Source organism: Scardinius erythrophthalmus, assembly GCF_964197995.2.
Source record: "Scardinius erythrophthalmus genome assembly, chromosome: 11".
NCBI lineage: Eukaryota > Metazoa > Chordata > Actinopteri > Cypriniformes > Leuciscidae > Scardinius > Scardinius erythrophthalmus.
In genome coordinates this window covers 36,786,091-36,802,717 of record NC_138231.1, presented here as the reverse complement: position 1 = coordinate 36,802,717, position 16,627 = coordinate 36,786,091, and the positions used below count along the sequence as shown (strand labels likewise).

Sequence of the window (16,627 nt, the reverse complement as noted above, 5' to 3'; positions counted from 1 at the left end):
CAGAAAAGCGGTTTTAAATGACAGGTATTTTAGCTCCACCGCGTGCAGTTCAAACGGTTCGCCTTTCATGGCCTCGAGGACCGTGGAAAGGTCCCAAACCGGAACCGAGGGTGGCCGAGGAGGATTCAGCCTCCTAGCACCCCTGAGGAAACAAATTATGAGGTCGTCCTTTCCTAGCGACTGGCCATTTGCAGGATGTGTGAACACTGCTATGGCTGCCACGTACACTTTGAGTGTGGAAGGGGTTCTCCCGCTGTCCAGCAGCTCTTGTAGGAAAGAAAGAACCACCGTTACCTCACCTTTTAGCAGGTTTAAATCATGAGCTGAGCACCAATCAGCGAACACTGACCATTTAGACGTGTAAAGCCGTCTAGTAGACGGAGCTCTAGCCTCTGTGATCGTGTTCAGCACTCCCTCCGGGAGGTGCAATGGTGATAGTTGATTGCCCATACATGTAGAGCCCACAGCTCGGGGTATGGGTGCCAAATCGCGCCCTGGGCCTGAGACAGCGGGTCCTTTCTCAGCGGAATCGGCCATGGAGCCGCGCTCCCTAGTTCCATCAGTTCTGGGAACCAGACTTGATTCTCCCATAGCGGAGCTATGAGGAGTATCGAGCATTTGCTCTCCCTGACTCGCTTGATTACCTGTGGTAACAAGGCAACCGGGGGAAACGCATAGAGAGGGCGTCTGGGCCAGTTTAGGGCCAGCGCATCCCTTTCTTTTGAGAAGAACATTGGGCAGTGAGCGTTGGTTTGCGACGCGAACACATACCTGTCAAGTATCCTGTTTTGGCCGGGAAAGTCCCGTATTTTACCCTTCTTTCCCGCCGTCCTCCCGTATTAGTATTTTCCCGTAAATCTCCCGGTTTTTAACCTGCGTTATTAAAAAAAAATAATAGGTTACCCCGGGCCCGGGCGGAGTAAAAAAAATAAAACAAAAAAAACAACATTCCTAATCTGAGTCTGTCAGCCTACTACAGGTACTGTAGGTGGCAGTTGTCACGAGGTTAGTGTGTGAGGTCAGATGATGAGTGACAACCCTTACAGTCTATGGTGACAACGCGGGAAAAAACAGAAAAAAAAAACAGAGACGGATGATGGACGCTACTACAAAGACGGAAGGCACGATCAGTATTTGTAGTGTTCTCTGTACCTATTGTCCTGTGCATTGTTCATAATAAAGTTTGTTAAAAAAAAGAAGAAGAAAAAAGATGGAATTGGGCACTCCTGCCAAAAAAACAAAACCCTCATGTAAATACCGCAAATGCAAAGTCTGCCACAAATTTGTACAATAACTCACTAAAAGAGTAAAGAAAAGTTATGTAAAATGAAAAGAAAAACTGTAAAAGAAAAACAATATGAAATGAAAACAACGTGTGGAATGAAAATAAAATGTAAATGTAAAGACAAGCAATGATAAATGAACAGAAAATTGGCAAATAAGCCTTTAAATAAATGCTCTTCAAATACACCCTTTTGTGTTTTCATTTAGGCTATAATGAATGTTCACAGCATGAGGGGTGGGGGGGTTAGTGTGCTGCTTGCGCTGGGCGCCGGAAAATTTCCCTTATTTTCAAATCCAAAACTTGACAGGTATGCGCGAACAGGTCTACCTCTGCTCTGCCGAAAACCACTCTCCTGGGGAGAGTTTTGCCCTGGATAACATATCTGGGCCCACGTTCAAGACGCCCGGTACATGCGCCGCTCTCAGCGAGCGCAGATTGTGCTGGCTCCATATGAGGAGGCGTTTTGCTATTGCAAGCAGGCTCCGGGACCTGAGACCGCCCTGGCGATTTATGTAGGAAACCACCGACGTGTTGTCTGTCCTGACTAGAACGTGGTGGTTCCTTAGCGCAGGGAGGAAGAACTGAAGGGCATTCTCTACCGCTTTCATCGCTAGACAGTTTATGTGGAGACGCTTCTCCGCGTCTGACCACAGGCCCATAGAAGGTCTCCCTTCGTATAGGGCGCCCCAACCTGCATTGGAAGCATCTGTCGAGACCACTTTTATTCGTGAGGCGATGCCCAGCTTCACGCCGGACTGGTACCAGCGGGCTCTCATCCACGGTTTCAGAGCGGAAACGCATGTCTCATTCACTGTGAGACGGAGCAGACCTGAGGTCCATGCTCACGCTGGTACTCGCCGTCTCAACCATAGTTCAAAAGGGCGCATATTCAGCAAACCCAGCTGCAGTACCGTCGAGGCTGAGGCCATGAGACCCATCATCCTCTGGAACACTCTGAGGGGGAGATTTTTCCCCACAGTGAATGTCGCTGCCAGGCACTGTATCACTGCCGCGCGTTCCTGTGTCAGGCGCGCTCCCATAGAGCTGGAGTCCAGTTCTATCCCCAGAAAGGACATTTTCTGGCTGGGGAGTAGAATGCTTTTGGTCCAGTTGACTCTGAGACCCAGCTGTTCGAGATGGGTCAGCAGTAGTGTTTTGTGTAACACCAATTCCTCTTTTGACTGTGCTATAAATAGCCAGTTGTCCAGATAGTTCAGGACTCTCACGCCCCTTCGTCTGAGGGGCGCGAGCGCCGTGTCCATGCACTTCATAAATGTACGAGGTGCCAAAGACAGGCCGAAGGGAAGGATGGTGTACTGATAAGCTTGGCCCTCGAAGGCGAATCTCAAGAACGGCCTGTGACGGGCTGCTATTTGGATCTGAAAATAAGCATCCTTCAGATCCACTGATATAAACCAGTCCCCGGGTCGAATTCGAGCGAGAATTTGTCTGGTTGTAATCATTTTGAACGAACGCTTCATCAGCGCTTTGTTCAAGTGTCTGAGATCTAGTATAGGGCGGAGCCCGCCGTCCTTCTTTGGTACTAAGAAGTAACGGCTGTAAAACATCGCTTTCTGCTGAGGGGACGGTTTCCACAGACCCTTTTCTCAGTAAATTTGCTATCTCGGTGCGAAGTAGGTGTGCTACTTCCTGATTCACCAAGGTTTTGACCCGGGCTGTGAAGCGTGGTGGTCTGCGAGCGAACTGTAGCGAGTAGCCCTGCTTCACTATTTTTAGCACCCATTTCGAAGCCCCTGGGATGCTTTCCCACATTCTCGCGTGAATGGCCAGGGGTAGAATGAAATCTGGGTTCTGGTCACTCAGATTCGGGGACCCAGAGACCCAGCCATGATGATGTACTTCGTTCATCATGTTCATTTCAAGTCAAGTCAAGTCAAGTCAAGTCAAGTTTATTTATATAGCGCTTTTCACAATACAGATTGTATCAAAGCAGCTTCACAGTATTAAATTAAAATAATACATCAATGTTTGTTTCTAGTGGAAAACGTCCACGTTTGGTAATGCTGATCAATAGTATTGTTGATTGATTAATTAAATTAAATATCCCCAAATATCCCCAACTGAACAAGCCAAAGGCAACAGTGGCAAGGAACCGAAAAACTCCATCAGGTGACCTAATGGAGAAAAAAAAAACCTTGGGAGAACCTAGGCTCAGTTGGGGGCCAGTTCAGTCATCCAATCTTTTATATCTTTAACACACTATGTCAATTTGGATAATTTAGCGTTTTCATCTGGCCGTGATGAAATATAGATTTGAGTGTCATCAGCATAACAATGGAAACTAATTCCATGTTTCCTTATAATATTTCCAAGTGGCAGCATATATATTGAGAATAACAGAGGGCCTAACACAGATCCCTGCGGCACTCCATAGTTTACTGGAGTTATGATCGATTTTTCTCCATTTAAATAGACAAAATGGTAGCGGTCAGATAACTATGATCTGAACCAGTTTAATGCTTGTCCTTGAACACCGGTATAATTTTGTAGTCGATCTAAGAGTATTGTGTGATCTATAGTATCGAACGCAGCACTAAGATCAAGTAAAACTAATATTGAGATACAGCCTTGGTCAGAAGCTAATAGTAAATCATTTGTGATTTTAACGAGCGCAGTTTCAGTGCTTTGATGCGGTCTGAATCCAGACTGAAACTTTTCATAGATGTCATTTTCTTGCAAGAAAGAGCCAAGTTGGGCAGATACAAATTTTTCTAGTATTTTAGACATAAAAGGAAGATTTGAAATGGGTCTATAATTTGCTAGATTATGTGGGTCTAATTGTGGTTTCTTAATGAGAGGTTTTATAACTCAGAATTTAAATGTTCTTGGAACATGACCTAAAGTTAAAGATGAGTTAATAATATTGAGGAGAGGCTCTTCCACTACAGGTAACACTTCTTTCAGTAGTTTAGTTGGTATAGGATCTAATAAACATGTTGTTTTAGATGAGGTGATAAGTTTATTTAACTCTTTTTGTTTTATAGTTGTAAAGCACTGTAATTGTTCTTGCGGGGTGATAATTGAGGATTGAACGTTTACAATTGTGGTTCTGATGCTTTCTATATTTTCAGTGAATAACTTCATGAAATCATTACAACTAAACTGTAACAGGATATTTTGTTCAGGTGACATCTGTTTATTTGTTAGTCTAGCCACGGTGTTAAATAAAAACCTAGGATTGTTTTGGTTGTTTTCTATTAGTTTGCAGAGATGCTCAGCCCTGGCCGCTTTTAGGGCCTTTTTATAACATGACATACTGTCTTTTCATGCGATTCTAAAGACCTCTAAATTAGTTTGTTCCTATTTACGCTCTAAATTACGGGTTTCTCTCTTTAGAACATGCGTAGTATTGTTGTACCATGGTGCTTTACTTTTCTCTCTGACCTTTTTTAATCTAATGGGTGCAACAATGTGTATAATGTGTATATGGTTGGGGGTTCCCCTTAAAATGAAGTTGAGCTCCACACCAGCTAATGAAGAGAAAGTGAAGCGCTGCAGCAGAGAGGAGAAAAACAGGAACAGCTCCATCCGTGCCAGTTGCTCTCCAAGACACACTCTCTTTCCTGAAAATCAAACAAAAGCAATCTTTCTCCATTAATAAAATAAAAAAAAACTATATATAGATTACTTGAAAATCTTTTTCCCTGCAAAAAGGTAAGAAGGCATGTCTTCTCCTGAATTTGCCCTCAGCATCCAGGAAGTGACCGGGGTTAAAAAAAAAGTGGGAGTAATCTCCCACTTGGACTCATCAAACAGCACTGATGTCAAACTGTCAATCAATACTAAATATCCATCTTTAAATGTAAGTTTTTCAAAGAATGTGAAAATGAAATGTTTAATCCTCTGGTATTCCTCACTTTGGGGTCACACTTGTGATCCTCTTTGGTCTGTTTTGAAAATAAGCGTAACCTTTTTAATGTAAAATATAATGTACTATATTTTGTTTAAATAATATTTCTTTAATATTTTGTATTTTATTCGAAAAACTTTTTTAATATTATTTCCGGTTAATTTAGCTTCCGGCCATGACCCTCCCATGATCAATCTCCTCCTGAACTATGGCTGTAGATACAAAGTAGAGATTGTATCGATGAGCAAAGTGGCGTAGCCAGAATTACATTTTACATTTTTTTGGGGCGGGGGGACATTTTAAGGATGTTCATTTAATTTTTTTTTCCTGACCAACAACCAACGCTAATCATTAACCGACAAAATGATGTTAAATTAGAATTGATAAGTTAAAAATACTAGAATTTGTTTTGTTCAGTTTTACATGCGCAAATACAAGAATAAATAACAGAACATGAGGATTCATACATATCACGCACCTGCAGTGAATAAATATAAGGGAAATATATTTCACTTAAATACAGGTGAACAAAAAGAAAGAAAAAAATGTGCGACAAGTAATAGCCTAAACACTAAATTTAGATTTTTTTTTTTTACACGCTCCAAAAACTTAGCAGAAACCCACTTCATAGCCTTGTTAAAAACATTTAAATTACTCTCCCTCTTCTCACACTCATGGGTTTTGAGATGTTTCCATGTAACTTACCAAGCAATTTATTCTTAAACTGTTCAACAGAAAATAAATACATTAGTCTCAGTGGGAAAGCAATCCTCTTCTACAGCAACATTCACATGGTTCTAATTTGTTCTTCAAAAGGGGATTATTCCTAGTATTGTAATGCTCATATTTGTAGTGTGACTGACTGACAAGTTAACCACATATTTGGATTGACTGACCTTTGTCTCCAAAGATGTCATAAGATAGGTAACATGGGCCGATCAGTGAGGTTTTCGCCTTGTTGTGTATACACCTCTTTCACTGTTTTGTAGCCGATCAAAACAAAAATTCTTGGTCCGAGAATTCGAAAGCTTAAAATATAAATGTGCGAAAATTAACATATACACAACTTTGAAATAGTTTTAATAGCCCTAAATACATGATTTCAGAAAAAGTACATTTACACATCATCCCAAATCTGATGAACATTTATATTAGTAATCGTGTTTTACTGTCTATTGACGGCTTTCCCAGATAAAAAAAAAAAATTCAATAAAAATACAATTAGGCCTAAATAGGACCTTTTCCAACTGAAGATGAATCTTCTTGTGAACGATATGATGAAGGTCTCCTACAATGAGCAAAGACTTTGGTCCAGAAGGTACGTTTTTTGGCACTTTATTTCTGAAATAATCACTCAGTATTAAAAACACAAGCGAAAATAAACAAAATATTCTTGATAACGATGATAGACAAAAGAGGTTGCCATCTCCAGGTTGGTGACCTTTGTCAGAATTTGTCTGCTTCTCAAAAACAAGATTGCATTCCCAGTAAAGGCTAAAACACACTACACATTTGTAAAAAACAAACAAAAAAAAACACCAGAGCTGAGGAGGAGTCTAGTCCACAAGCCTTAGAATATATTAATTTTATAATACTATAATATTTAAAAATATAATTTTTATAAGTTGAATAATCATTGATTAATTTTTTATTATATTTATTATTTTTTAACTTATTGTTGTTTAATCTTTTGATTGACATTTTAAAAAGGTTACCAGCTTTATTTGTCTACTTGAAGCTGCAGTTTTATTTGGTTATAGATCATTTTAAACAATCTCAGATGAAGAAACCATATAATTCTACTTTGGGAAAAAAATAATAAAATGGTGATGTAAAATGTACATCAATCAACGAGGAGTGAAACTTATTCTAAATGGCTTTGGGGAAAGTGTCATTCCACATTTAAAGTCCAAGCTTGCTTGAGTTCCCTCTGGAGGAGACAGAGTAAAAGATTGTAGTAAGGATGTGAAGAAGAGAAAGAGCTCCATACGGGCAAGCGATTCTCCTGGACACGATCGTTTTCCTTGAAAGGATGAAATAAAGACAGATGTGTGTTTATACTGTATAGACGGTGGGTTGTTATTGTGAAAAATAATAAATTAATTAACATATGTATGCAAAATTGTGAAATATTCTTATGTATAAACGTTTTTTATGACAAAAAACCTGCTTACCTATTGAGAAAGGAATAAAGGCTTCAGGTTTTTCAAACTCGCCTTGAGTGTTAAAAAAATTCAGTGGATCAAATGAATGTGGAGTCTTCCATTTGGTCTGATCAAACAGTACTGTGGTCAGGTTAGGAATGATCTGTGTACCCTTAATGTAGAATAAAAAAAGACAAATTAACATCATCTAAGGACCAACATGAACTATTCCATGATGCCTATTAATTAAACAGTCTGATTTGCTAGGTAGGTAGTTGAAATTTGAATGCCTATTCTCTATTAAATGTCTATTCTCATGGCAAGAACTAACTTAAAAATTAAAAATGGTGTCAATTTTATAAAAGTTTTGTTATCCATCTCACCTTTGGAATGAAATATCCTCCCAATATTGTGTCTTCATTTGTCATTCTTGGCACACTAAGGGGCACAACATTGCTCATTCTCTGGACCTCATGGATAACAGCATCAGTGTACGGCATGCTGGGTCGGTCATCTAAGTTGGGTCGGCGCGACTGTCCAACTACTCGGTCTATTTCAGCCTGGACGTTTTCTGAACGCATGAATATGACATTTGATGCCAAAATTCCATAACATGCATCTAACATATTTAACTAAATTAATATCATTTCCACTAAATTATTTTAGTCTAATTAGCATATGATCCTTATCAGCCTAACGATGTGTTTGTATTTTGCATTTTTTCCCAAGCATGCGCAAAACTGAATTTACAGTTGACTTGTAATCTGGAACATCTTACCTTGGACTTCTGGGTATTCCATCATGTATACAAAGGCCCACAGTAAAGTGGTAGATGTGGTCTCAGTTCCAGCCACAAACAAATCAAGTACAGTGTATTGCAGACCCTCTTCATGAAATCCTGCTTCCAGATCATCTTTCCTCTATGAAGAACAGAGACATTACAACCAGCACAGGGTAGACATGACGGATAAAGCAAAATCGAACTAAAAAAAGTGGAATATTTCTACGCGTTTACCAAATATGCTGTTAACAAACATGATTGGCTAATAAAGTCATATTTTCATAGTACCTTCTGGATCTCAATAAGATAGCAGTCTATGAAATCTCTGGGTGTAGAGGGGTCCCAGTCTGCATAATGCTTGTCCACCTCTTCTCTAATAAAAGCACAAACTTGATGGAAGCAGGAAAACAGGTCTTTATGAGGTCCTGGGATGAGGTCCATAACATAAGGGAAAACACTGTAAAGCTATAATGGATAAGCAGCAGGTCAACTTGGCTCGGCACCTTTATTTCATTCATTTAGTTTTCAACTAGTGCACTTTATTGCCACATTTAGTGGCAATTCAGGAGTGTCAATGACCCTCATATCTCCACCACATCTTTTCATCTCATCGTCAGAATGATCATTGTAGTACCTGTATCCAGACGGAAGTTTGTAGCTTAAGGGCTTTAGACATCAGACTAAGCAGGTTCAGAAACCTCTGGTCAGTGTACTCAAACCTCCTGCCAAAAACCATGGAGCAGATGATGTTGGAGACAGCATTGTTAATAAAGTAATGAGGATCGAATGGCAGTCCTAAGAAAATACAACGACAGTTGAAGCTGGTTTCAATTTCAAACTAGTTAAAAAAAAAAACTTTTTAAACTTTAGTTTTTAGTGTGTTGCAATGCAAATACTAAGTTGTTGCTTGCTTGACAAAGGAGTCCACCTGGAAGTCTCTATGATATTTTGGTATTTGATATTTGGTATGTCCTTTACCCTCTAGTATTCCTCACTTAGGGGTCAAACTTGTGAACTTCAGCAGTCACAACAGACCAAAGAAAACATTTTTATCTTAAATGAATGTACTATATTTTGTTTCAATAATATTTATTCTCTAATATTTGTATTTCGAGGGGGTTTCATGGTACAATACAATATTCACCTCAAAATAATGCAGCATTTTTTCTACATAAAAATAAATAATGACTCTCTTTTTATATAGTGCATTTAAATTTGCATTTGGATATAAGCATTTAGACATTAGTCAAAGGCTACTTCTCCATGGCTGATTTGTAAATGCAAAATTCTGATCATTACAAACATGCATGGTAAACCTAAATATAAGCCATGTTATGACTCTTATTATCTCAGCAATGCAGCTACTGTTCTTTACCATTGGAATCCATGATGGACTTGTGCAGAAATCTGTACTCTTCCATGATGATGAATTCCAGGCTCCTCTTTCCCACACCGAGGTATTTAAGAGTACTGAGAGTGAAACGCCTCTGTTGCTTCCAGCTGTAGCCATTATTGAAGGTTACACCTGTTGACATTACACAATATGAAATATGTGATATTTAGAAAGAGTTAGAATGTCATTTGATGTCTTCTCACCAACATTTATGTATACCTTGGCACTTGATTATTTTTTTGAGCACATCATTGGTAGGGCGGCCTGTGAAAATGTTTGCTTGATCAACAAGAGCTTTCTTGACCATGCTGTAGGTATTCACAACAACAGTGTTTAAGTTTCCCAGACGCAAGCTGAAAATGTTGCCATAGTGGTCTGACAACTGTAGGGAAACAGTTAATATAATAAACAAAATTGGAAGAATATACAAAATAAAAAAGGGTTACAAGGCTTAAAATATCAGGCCTTATTTGAAATACAGACATTATGAAGTCAGACTTTGAAATCACAACATTAAGGGGCCATAAATTACCTTAGTTAAATGAATATGAGGTTGTGTAGCATCCAGGTGGAAAACATTTCCAACAAATGGAAGAGGTGTGGGTCCTGGGGGATAGTTTCTTGGCTTCCTGTTTCTCAGCTGGTCTAAGATCAGAAGAAAAAGGATGAACAACAGTAGCACAGTCCCTGCATCTGTCCAACGTACTGCGGCTAAAGAAAACAAAATGTTCTCCAGAACCATTTTGTCCGTTTATCTCCTTTATGCTGCACTGTGAAACGTGACTGCACTGTTTTACGCTTAAACTTGTTTACTTCCTGGTTTACTTTCGTTTGTAGTTTCGTACAAAAACATGGTCTGAAATAAACATTCAGAGAGAGCAAACCTGTTCGTGAACAAATCGAAAATTTGATTTAAAAAAATATATATTTGCACATCCACGCATTTCTTGTACAGAAGTCAGTCAAATCTCTCTTTAGAAGAGTGACTGTTTTTCTGCCTGTAATGACACGAGCGAATAGCATTCTAGCACGAGCTGCAAATGAGCATTTTTATTGGCTCGATCTACAGAACTAACACGCCCTCTTCACTAAACGAGTTGGTGTTTGAGTCTGCAAACCAAGAAGAGACATGAAATTAATCAATATCTCGATAGAAGTCGTGCCTAGAAAGACAAAATTATAATAATAAAAACGATAATAGACGATCTGATAGGAAATTATGAGGTATATAAAATACAAGTCAACACAATGCATGTTATAAATATGCTAATCTGTATCCCATGTTGTTCAGCTTCTCTGGGCAAATCTATGTGTTCAGATGAATGATAGTAAATATCAGTTGGCCAGTTTTCTGTAATCTGGAGGGACTTTTGTAATCTCTCTCCACCCTTTCTCATCAGGGTCGTGCCAAACATCGACAGGGGTGTGAAATGGCTGGCTAAAGGGAGGGGCCTGGTGCAGACAGCGGACGTCCCACCACCACCAGTTGCATCGCTTAAACGACGGCCCTGTTTCTAGACTACCATTTGCATTTATGCTGCTACTGACAACTCCAGTGCTTTGATATTCTCTGACAAAGGGAACGTGCCATTTTTTAAACATCATGATCTTGCAATTTATGTATCAGTGCTTTGATTTTAAAAGCTGGATCATAGTAAGTTTTGTTTTACTGCTTCTTGCAGATATTATCAAATATAGGAATCCTTCCAGGTTCCCCCCAGGACCCTGGCCTTTACCATTCCTGGGAAATGTCTTCACTGAGATAGATTTTAAGAACATGGATAAGGTAGGAGCAAATTATGTTCAATTAAATGCATAAATGTTTAAGTTCATGTATGTCGATTGACATTCATTTTAGACAGGATTTCTTTTATATTGCCCTATTTCTTGATTAAAAGAATAGTGGATGTTAGCAAGTTGATTGTACTATATACAAGTTACCATATATATATATATATATATATATATATATATATATATATATATATATATATATATATATATATATATATATATATATATATATATATATATATATATATATATATATATATATATATATATATATATATATATATATATATATATATATATTAAGATACTTTTATTACTTTTTGTTTTTACTTTTAGTTGGCTGATGTCTACGGGAAGGTGTTCAGTCTAAGAGTGGGCAGTGATAAAATGATAATCGTGTCTGGATATAAAATGGTAAAGGAGGCCCTCATTACTCACATTGACAGTTTCGTTGACCGTCCAAATGTCCCACTGTTTCACAAAACTTTTAAGGGACTTGGTAAGTACACCGATCATTATGACTTTTTTGCTTAAAAAGGCAACACTGTAAACTAGTCGAAATTCAAAACATTAGTTGCTAATAAACAGTACCTGTTTAGTTATTGAAATTCTTTCATTCATTCATATTATGAAGGTACAATACTGAGTAATGGATACCTGTGGCGGATGCATAGGAAGTTTGCTGTCTCCCATTTGCGGACCTTTGGAGAGGGGAAGAAAAGTCTTGAGCTCAGCATCCAGCAAGAGTGTGTCTACCTCTGTGATGCTTTTAGGGCAGAAAAGGGTATCATCTGAATTCTAAATGAATTTGGAAGAACTTGCCAAATAATGACATATCCTTATGTATACATATACATAACTGTGTTTTCTTTCAAATAGCACCTTTCAACCCTATGGTCACCTTAAACAGTGCTGTTTCAAACATCATCTCGTGCTTGATATTTGGACAACGTTTTGACTATCATGATGAATGTTACCAAAGAATTCTGCGTCTTGACACCGAGTGCATTCAGTTAGCTGGCTCTCCTAGAGCACAGGTACTGATTCATGACAGCATCCACACTTTAATATTCTCACTTCCTTTAATTATAATTAAAATATTTTCATCAGCCACTATATCATCTCTTACAGCTGTATAATGTGTGTCCTCGGCTCTTGGAATATTTACCTGGGCCCCACCAGACCATTTTTTCCAACTATAAGAAGATCACAGACTTCCTGAGAGGAGAGATCATCAAACACAGAGAGGACTGGGACCCTTCAAACCCACGTGACTTTATAGACAACTACCTGACTGAGATGGAAAAGGTACAGTAACTAAAGTAGGATTTTCTTTTATCATGCTTTTGAAATACTTTGAGTAAAGAGGGTAAATTTGCAAGCATTTATTTTGATATTGCCATTTGATCAGCCTGAGACACTATTTTAAAAAGAGAGTGCCGTGCCTGTGAAGAACTAATGTGTATGCATATTTTCTTGCACATTTTTTGTGTTGACTCCTACTCTTTCCAGAAAAAGAGTGACCCTGAGGCTGGTTTTAACATAGAAGGGTTAGTGGTGACTTGTCTAGACCTTATTGAAGCCGGGACAGAAACCGCAACTACAACATTGCGCTGGGGTCTGCTTTTTATGATCAAGTTCCCAGAAATACAAGGTGAGTGAACTTTTCAGATTTTTAATGCGGGAGTAATTAGCTTGGGAATCCATCAGGTCCATAAGCTTTCCATGAATAAGTTTGTCTGAAAACACACAATACACAAGTAACACTTATGTTTCTCATTCAGAAAAAGTCCAGGCAGAGATCGACAAGGAGATTGGACAGTCACGTCAACCTTGCTTGGCTGACAGAGTTAATATGCCATACACTGAGGCTGTTATCCATGAGATTCAAAGATTTGGGGATGTTGTTCCACTGGGATTCCCTAAACAAGCTGTTAAAGACACAACACTAGGGGAGTACTTCATTCCTAAGGTTTTTATTCTATTCTATTCTATTTTGGGGTCTAGTCGTGTCTAGAATAGTAAAGTTTTAATTCTCTCTTTATTAGGGCACCTCTATGACAACAAACCTGTCTTCAGTCCTGCATGATCCAAATGAATGGGAAACCCCAGACACCTTTAACCCAGGACACTTCCTGGATGAAAATGGCCAGTTTCGGAAGAGAGATGCCTTCATGCCATTTTCGGCAGGTAATATTTTGTAAACACACCACCGGATAATATACAGTAACTTCTCAAAAAGTGATATGCTTGTATTTAGTCATTTTCATTGACTTTGGGTCAATATTAAATATTTTTTGCCCCTGCTACATTATGAGTTTTAACTTCAGCTCATGACATTTGCTTACAGGTAAGAGAGCGTGTTTGGGAGAGCAACTGGCTCGCCTGGAGCTCTTCTTATACTTCGCCTCCCTGCTGCAGCAATTCACCATCGCCAAATGTCCAGGAGAGGAACCCAGTTTGGAGGGCGAGATATGGTTCACATATGCTCCTGCTCCTTTCCGCATTTGTGTGTCCTCACGTTAGAGTGTATAATGTTTCTTATATGTCTAATCTTTTTTTTCTTCTACTTTTTTACCATTATATCTGTTTCAATGCTTTGATGAATAGAAAGCAATGTATCAAATAATACTCTATTTTTATATTTGCATTATGACTTGGGGACAGGTTCGGTTTTTGAGTGTTTTCCCAACCTGATTTTTCAAGCACAGCTTACATAAGCTATAATTTGAACAAGAAACAACGAAGCATGTTTACAAGTATCTGTTATGGTATAACTTGCATAATTATATAAATGCTACATACCTAAGAAAATTTGTTTCTTCAGAGAAGAATTTTAACACAAGTATATATTGAATACAATACAACCCCCCCCCCCCCCCAAAAAAACAAAACAAAACAAAAAAAAAACTTTTAGTGTTGTTTAAAAAAAACAAGATATATAAAGTTATGTATGAATTTTGAACAATATCCGTTCTTCTGTTATCTGTTTTAGGACTTTTTTGATCCACTTCAAATGTTGACTACTGTATAAATGTAGATCAACATATCTTTGTGAAAACATATCTTTCACAACCTTTGGCAGGTTATGAGAAATCCTACAATAAAAGAGATGTGTAAGGGCCAGTCCCTTTTTTTATGCCACACATTCAAATGTGTGCCATAATAAAAAGCCCAGTGCATTCACATCAGCAACTGTCTGAGAACACACAGACAGAGTGTCTTCATCATTTCCTCCACCCTAATAAATAAAAATAGGCCAATGTAAAGCATAACTGTTGTAAAGCAGGTTATGTTTCTGGTGTTCTGTCTGCGGCATACTGACCTCTGTGTGGGAGACTGTGTGTGTGTGTATGTGTGCTGGCTTCAACAGGGACACTGTATTGCAGAACATACAGTCAGCCATATTTAAAACTTAATAAGGCCGTCCCTTATTGCCTACTCAGAGCCAACTCCCCCGCCACAGTGTATTCTGGTTTTCTGAAATTAACTCTTTATTTCTGTTTGCTGCAAACAAGTGTTTGTGATAAAATGTTCACAAAAATAATAAAAGATTGTGGTAAATACTCACCACTTTGAATTATATTATTATTGTTCAGCTACCTTCATGGTAGGCTACAGGCCCCGGGTGAGCTGCGTTTTTATGGATAAAAACACAAACAACGTTAACATTTATCAACCGATTTCAGTGGATTGTAAGTGGTGTACAAAAAGTTCCATCTCTAGTCACTTAAAATCTCGATAGTTAGATAATAGTCGATAAATATTTTTTAATAAGGAATTGTCAAAGCTCAGGCTTGTCATGTAGCCTATTTGGCTTTTTAATTCTTGGATAAGAATTATGAAGACCCCCATATACGGAGATATCATTTAATTTTCACATTAAATGAAATAAAGTTTTTTTTTTATTGTGGAAAAACATTTTCTGCCTTTAACCCGATTTTAGCTTTTCTTTTGCTTTTCAATGCCGCCATTGAGAAAATGAAACAAATCGGCAAATACAAATCACACCGGCAGGCTGCTTTCTGTATTTTTAAAGCACTAAAATATAGATATTTACAGATAGATACTCAAAATATACAATAACAAAGATAACTGATGGATCCTTTATGGTAATACATTATGATATGGTACAACTACAGTGCAATGCAAATAGTAAATAATATAAGATAAAGTGAGAAGTAGCCTAATAGTAAATAGTTTAGTGAATAGTCAATAAAATAAACAAACAGTATGGGTCATTACAAGTTCATAAAAATGATGTCATTTAAAGGCACAATATGTATTTTTTTGCTTTAAAAATATAAAAAAAAAATCACTATATCTATGTTATATATTTTTTAAAGTTGTGTATTTACATTATCCCGACAGTTCCAATTAACTTCTAAATCCAGAGAAATTAATATTTTAATTCGAAGACACGGACCGTGTATTTATTTCCGTTTTGTCGCAGACTAGTCAATGGCGTCATATCCGCGTTGTCCCTGGTTTCCGCCTATGGTTTCCGCTCGTACTGCCATGGTAACCAGAGCTATGAGCAGAGCCCTCTGATTAACCAAAGCGACAGACGCAGACATCTGTGGAGTTCGCAATGTCTATCTGCACGCTGTTGTTGTTTCGTTCAAACATTACGGACCATGGCAAGCAGACTTTGGATAAAAAAGGAGAACTAAAATGAGAATCAATATCAGCGTGGTGTTTTCGAGATGCCGAGAGCTCCAATAGACAGTTTATAAACAATAGCTCCACGTCCGAGACTTCGGCCGCTTCTACATGTACTTTATTAAACAGGTGAGCACATTCACATAAAACTAACCAATGTTATATAGTTCAACAATGATAAAATGTTATAATATGATCTGTATGTTATTCTCATGTTGATGTAGCTTACTGCTAGTCTCATACAGATGAACAACAAACTAACACATTTCAACACATTGAAATGCAGTTTAGTGTGCTAAATGTAATGTTAGACCAAGTGAAACAGCGCTGCGTTACCTCACAAGTTTAATTTGTCTAATAAACTGACCTGTGAGTAGTAATTCTGCACTCGCGTGTAACTTTAGTTCGGTTGAATGAAATGTCCTAATTCCTTTTATATCCGCGGGAGCTCGCGTCGCGTGTGGAGCTGATAGCTGTCTCTTAGCAATCCCGAACTGCTTCAAATCACAGTCATGATAAAAGCATCGATGTATTCAGTCATCCATAAACATTATTAGATCGGCCAGCTTGACGTTGACGACAAGAACCATAATTCTTAGCATGTGTTGCGTCATCAAACTACGCCTTTGTTATTGTAAGACGTTAGCGACCCCTAGTGGACAAAAAAATTACATACTGTACGTTTAAGCCAGCGCAA

The 16,627-nt window shown here is 38.2% G+C and overlaps 2 protein-coding genes across 3 annotated transcripts; one reads left to right on the top strand and one right to left on the bottom strand.

The window, feature by feature from the left end:
• Nucleotides 1–6,825: 6,825 nt before the first annotated feature.
• On the bottom strand, nt 6,826–10,479 carry cyp2v1 (cytochrome P450, family 2, subfamily V, polypeptide 1). The gene is made up of 9 exons (XM_081377737.1): nt 10,007–10,479; nt 9,694–9,856; nt 9,457–9,606; nt 8,716–8,876; nt 8,370–8,546; nt 8,079–8,220; nt 7,684–7,871; nt 7,331–7,472; nt 6,826–7,179 (listed from the first exon to the last, which is right to left on the bottom strand). The coding sequence occupies exons 1-9, from the start codon at nt 10,214–10,216 to the stop codon at nt 7,004–7,006; spliced, it is 1,509 nt and encodes a 502-aa protein (XP_081233863.1). The 5' UTR covers nt 10,217–10,479; the 3' UTR covers nt 6,826–7,003.
• Nucleotides 10,480–10,931: 452 nt separating this feature from the next.
• cyp2ad3 (cytochrome P450, family 2, subfamily AD, polypeptide 3) lies at nt 10,932–14,834 on the top strand. Of its 2 annotated transcripts, none has more exons than XM_081379454.1 (9): nt 10,932–11,260; nt 11,605–11,767; nt 11,903–12,052; nt 12,148–12,305; nt 12,400–12,576; nt 12,781–12,922; nt 13,053–13,240; nt 13,317–13,458; nt 13,619–14,834. In XM_081379454.1, the coding sequence occupies exons 1-9, from the start codon at nt 11,078–11,080 to the stop codon at nt 13,792–13,794; spliced, it is 1,479 nt and encodes a 492-aa protein (XP_081235580.1). In that variant the 5' UTR covers nt 10,932–11,077; the 3' UTR covers nt 13,795–14,834. The 2 variants fall into 2 exon arrangements, with proteins under 2 accessions (XP_081235580.1, XP_081235579.1); XM_081379453.1 differs by having other exon boundaries at nt 12,379–12,576.
• The last annotated feature ends 1,793 nt before the right edge of the window (nt 14,835–16,627 follow it).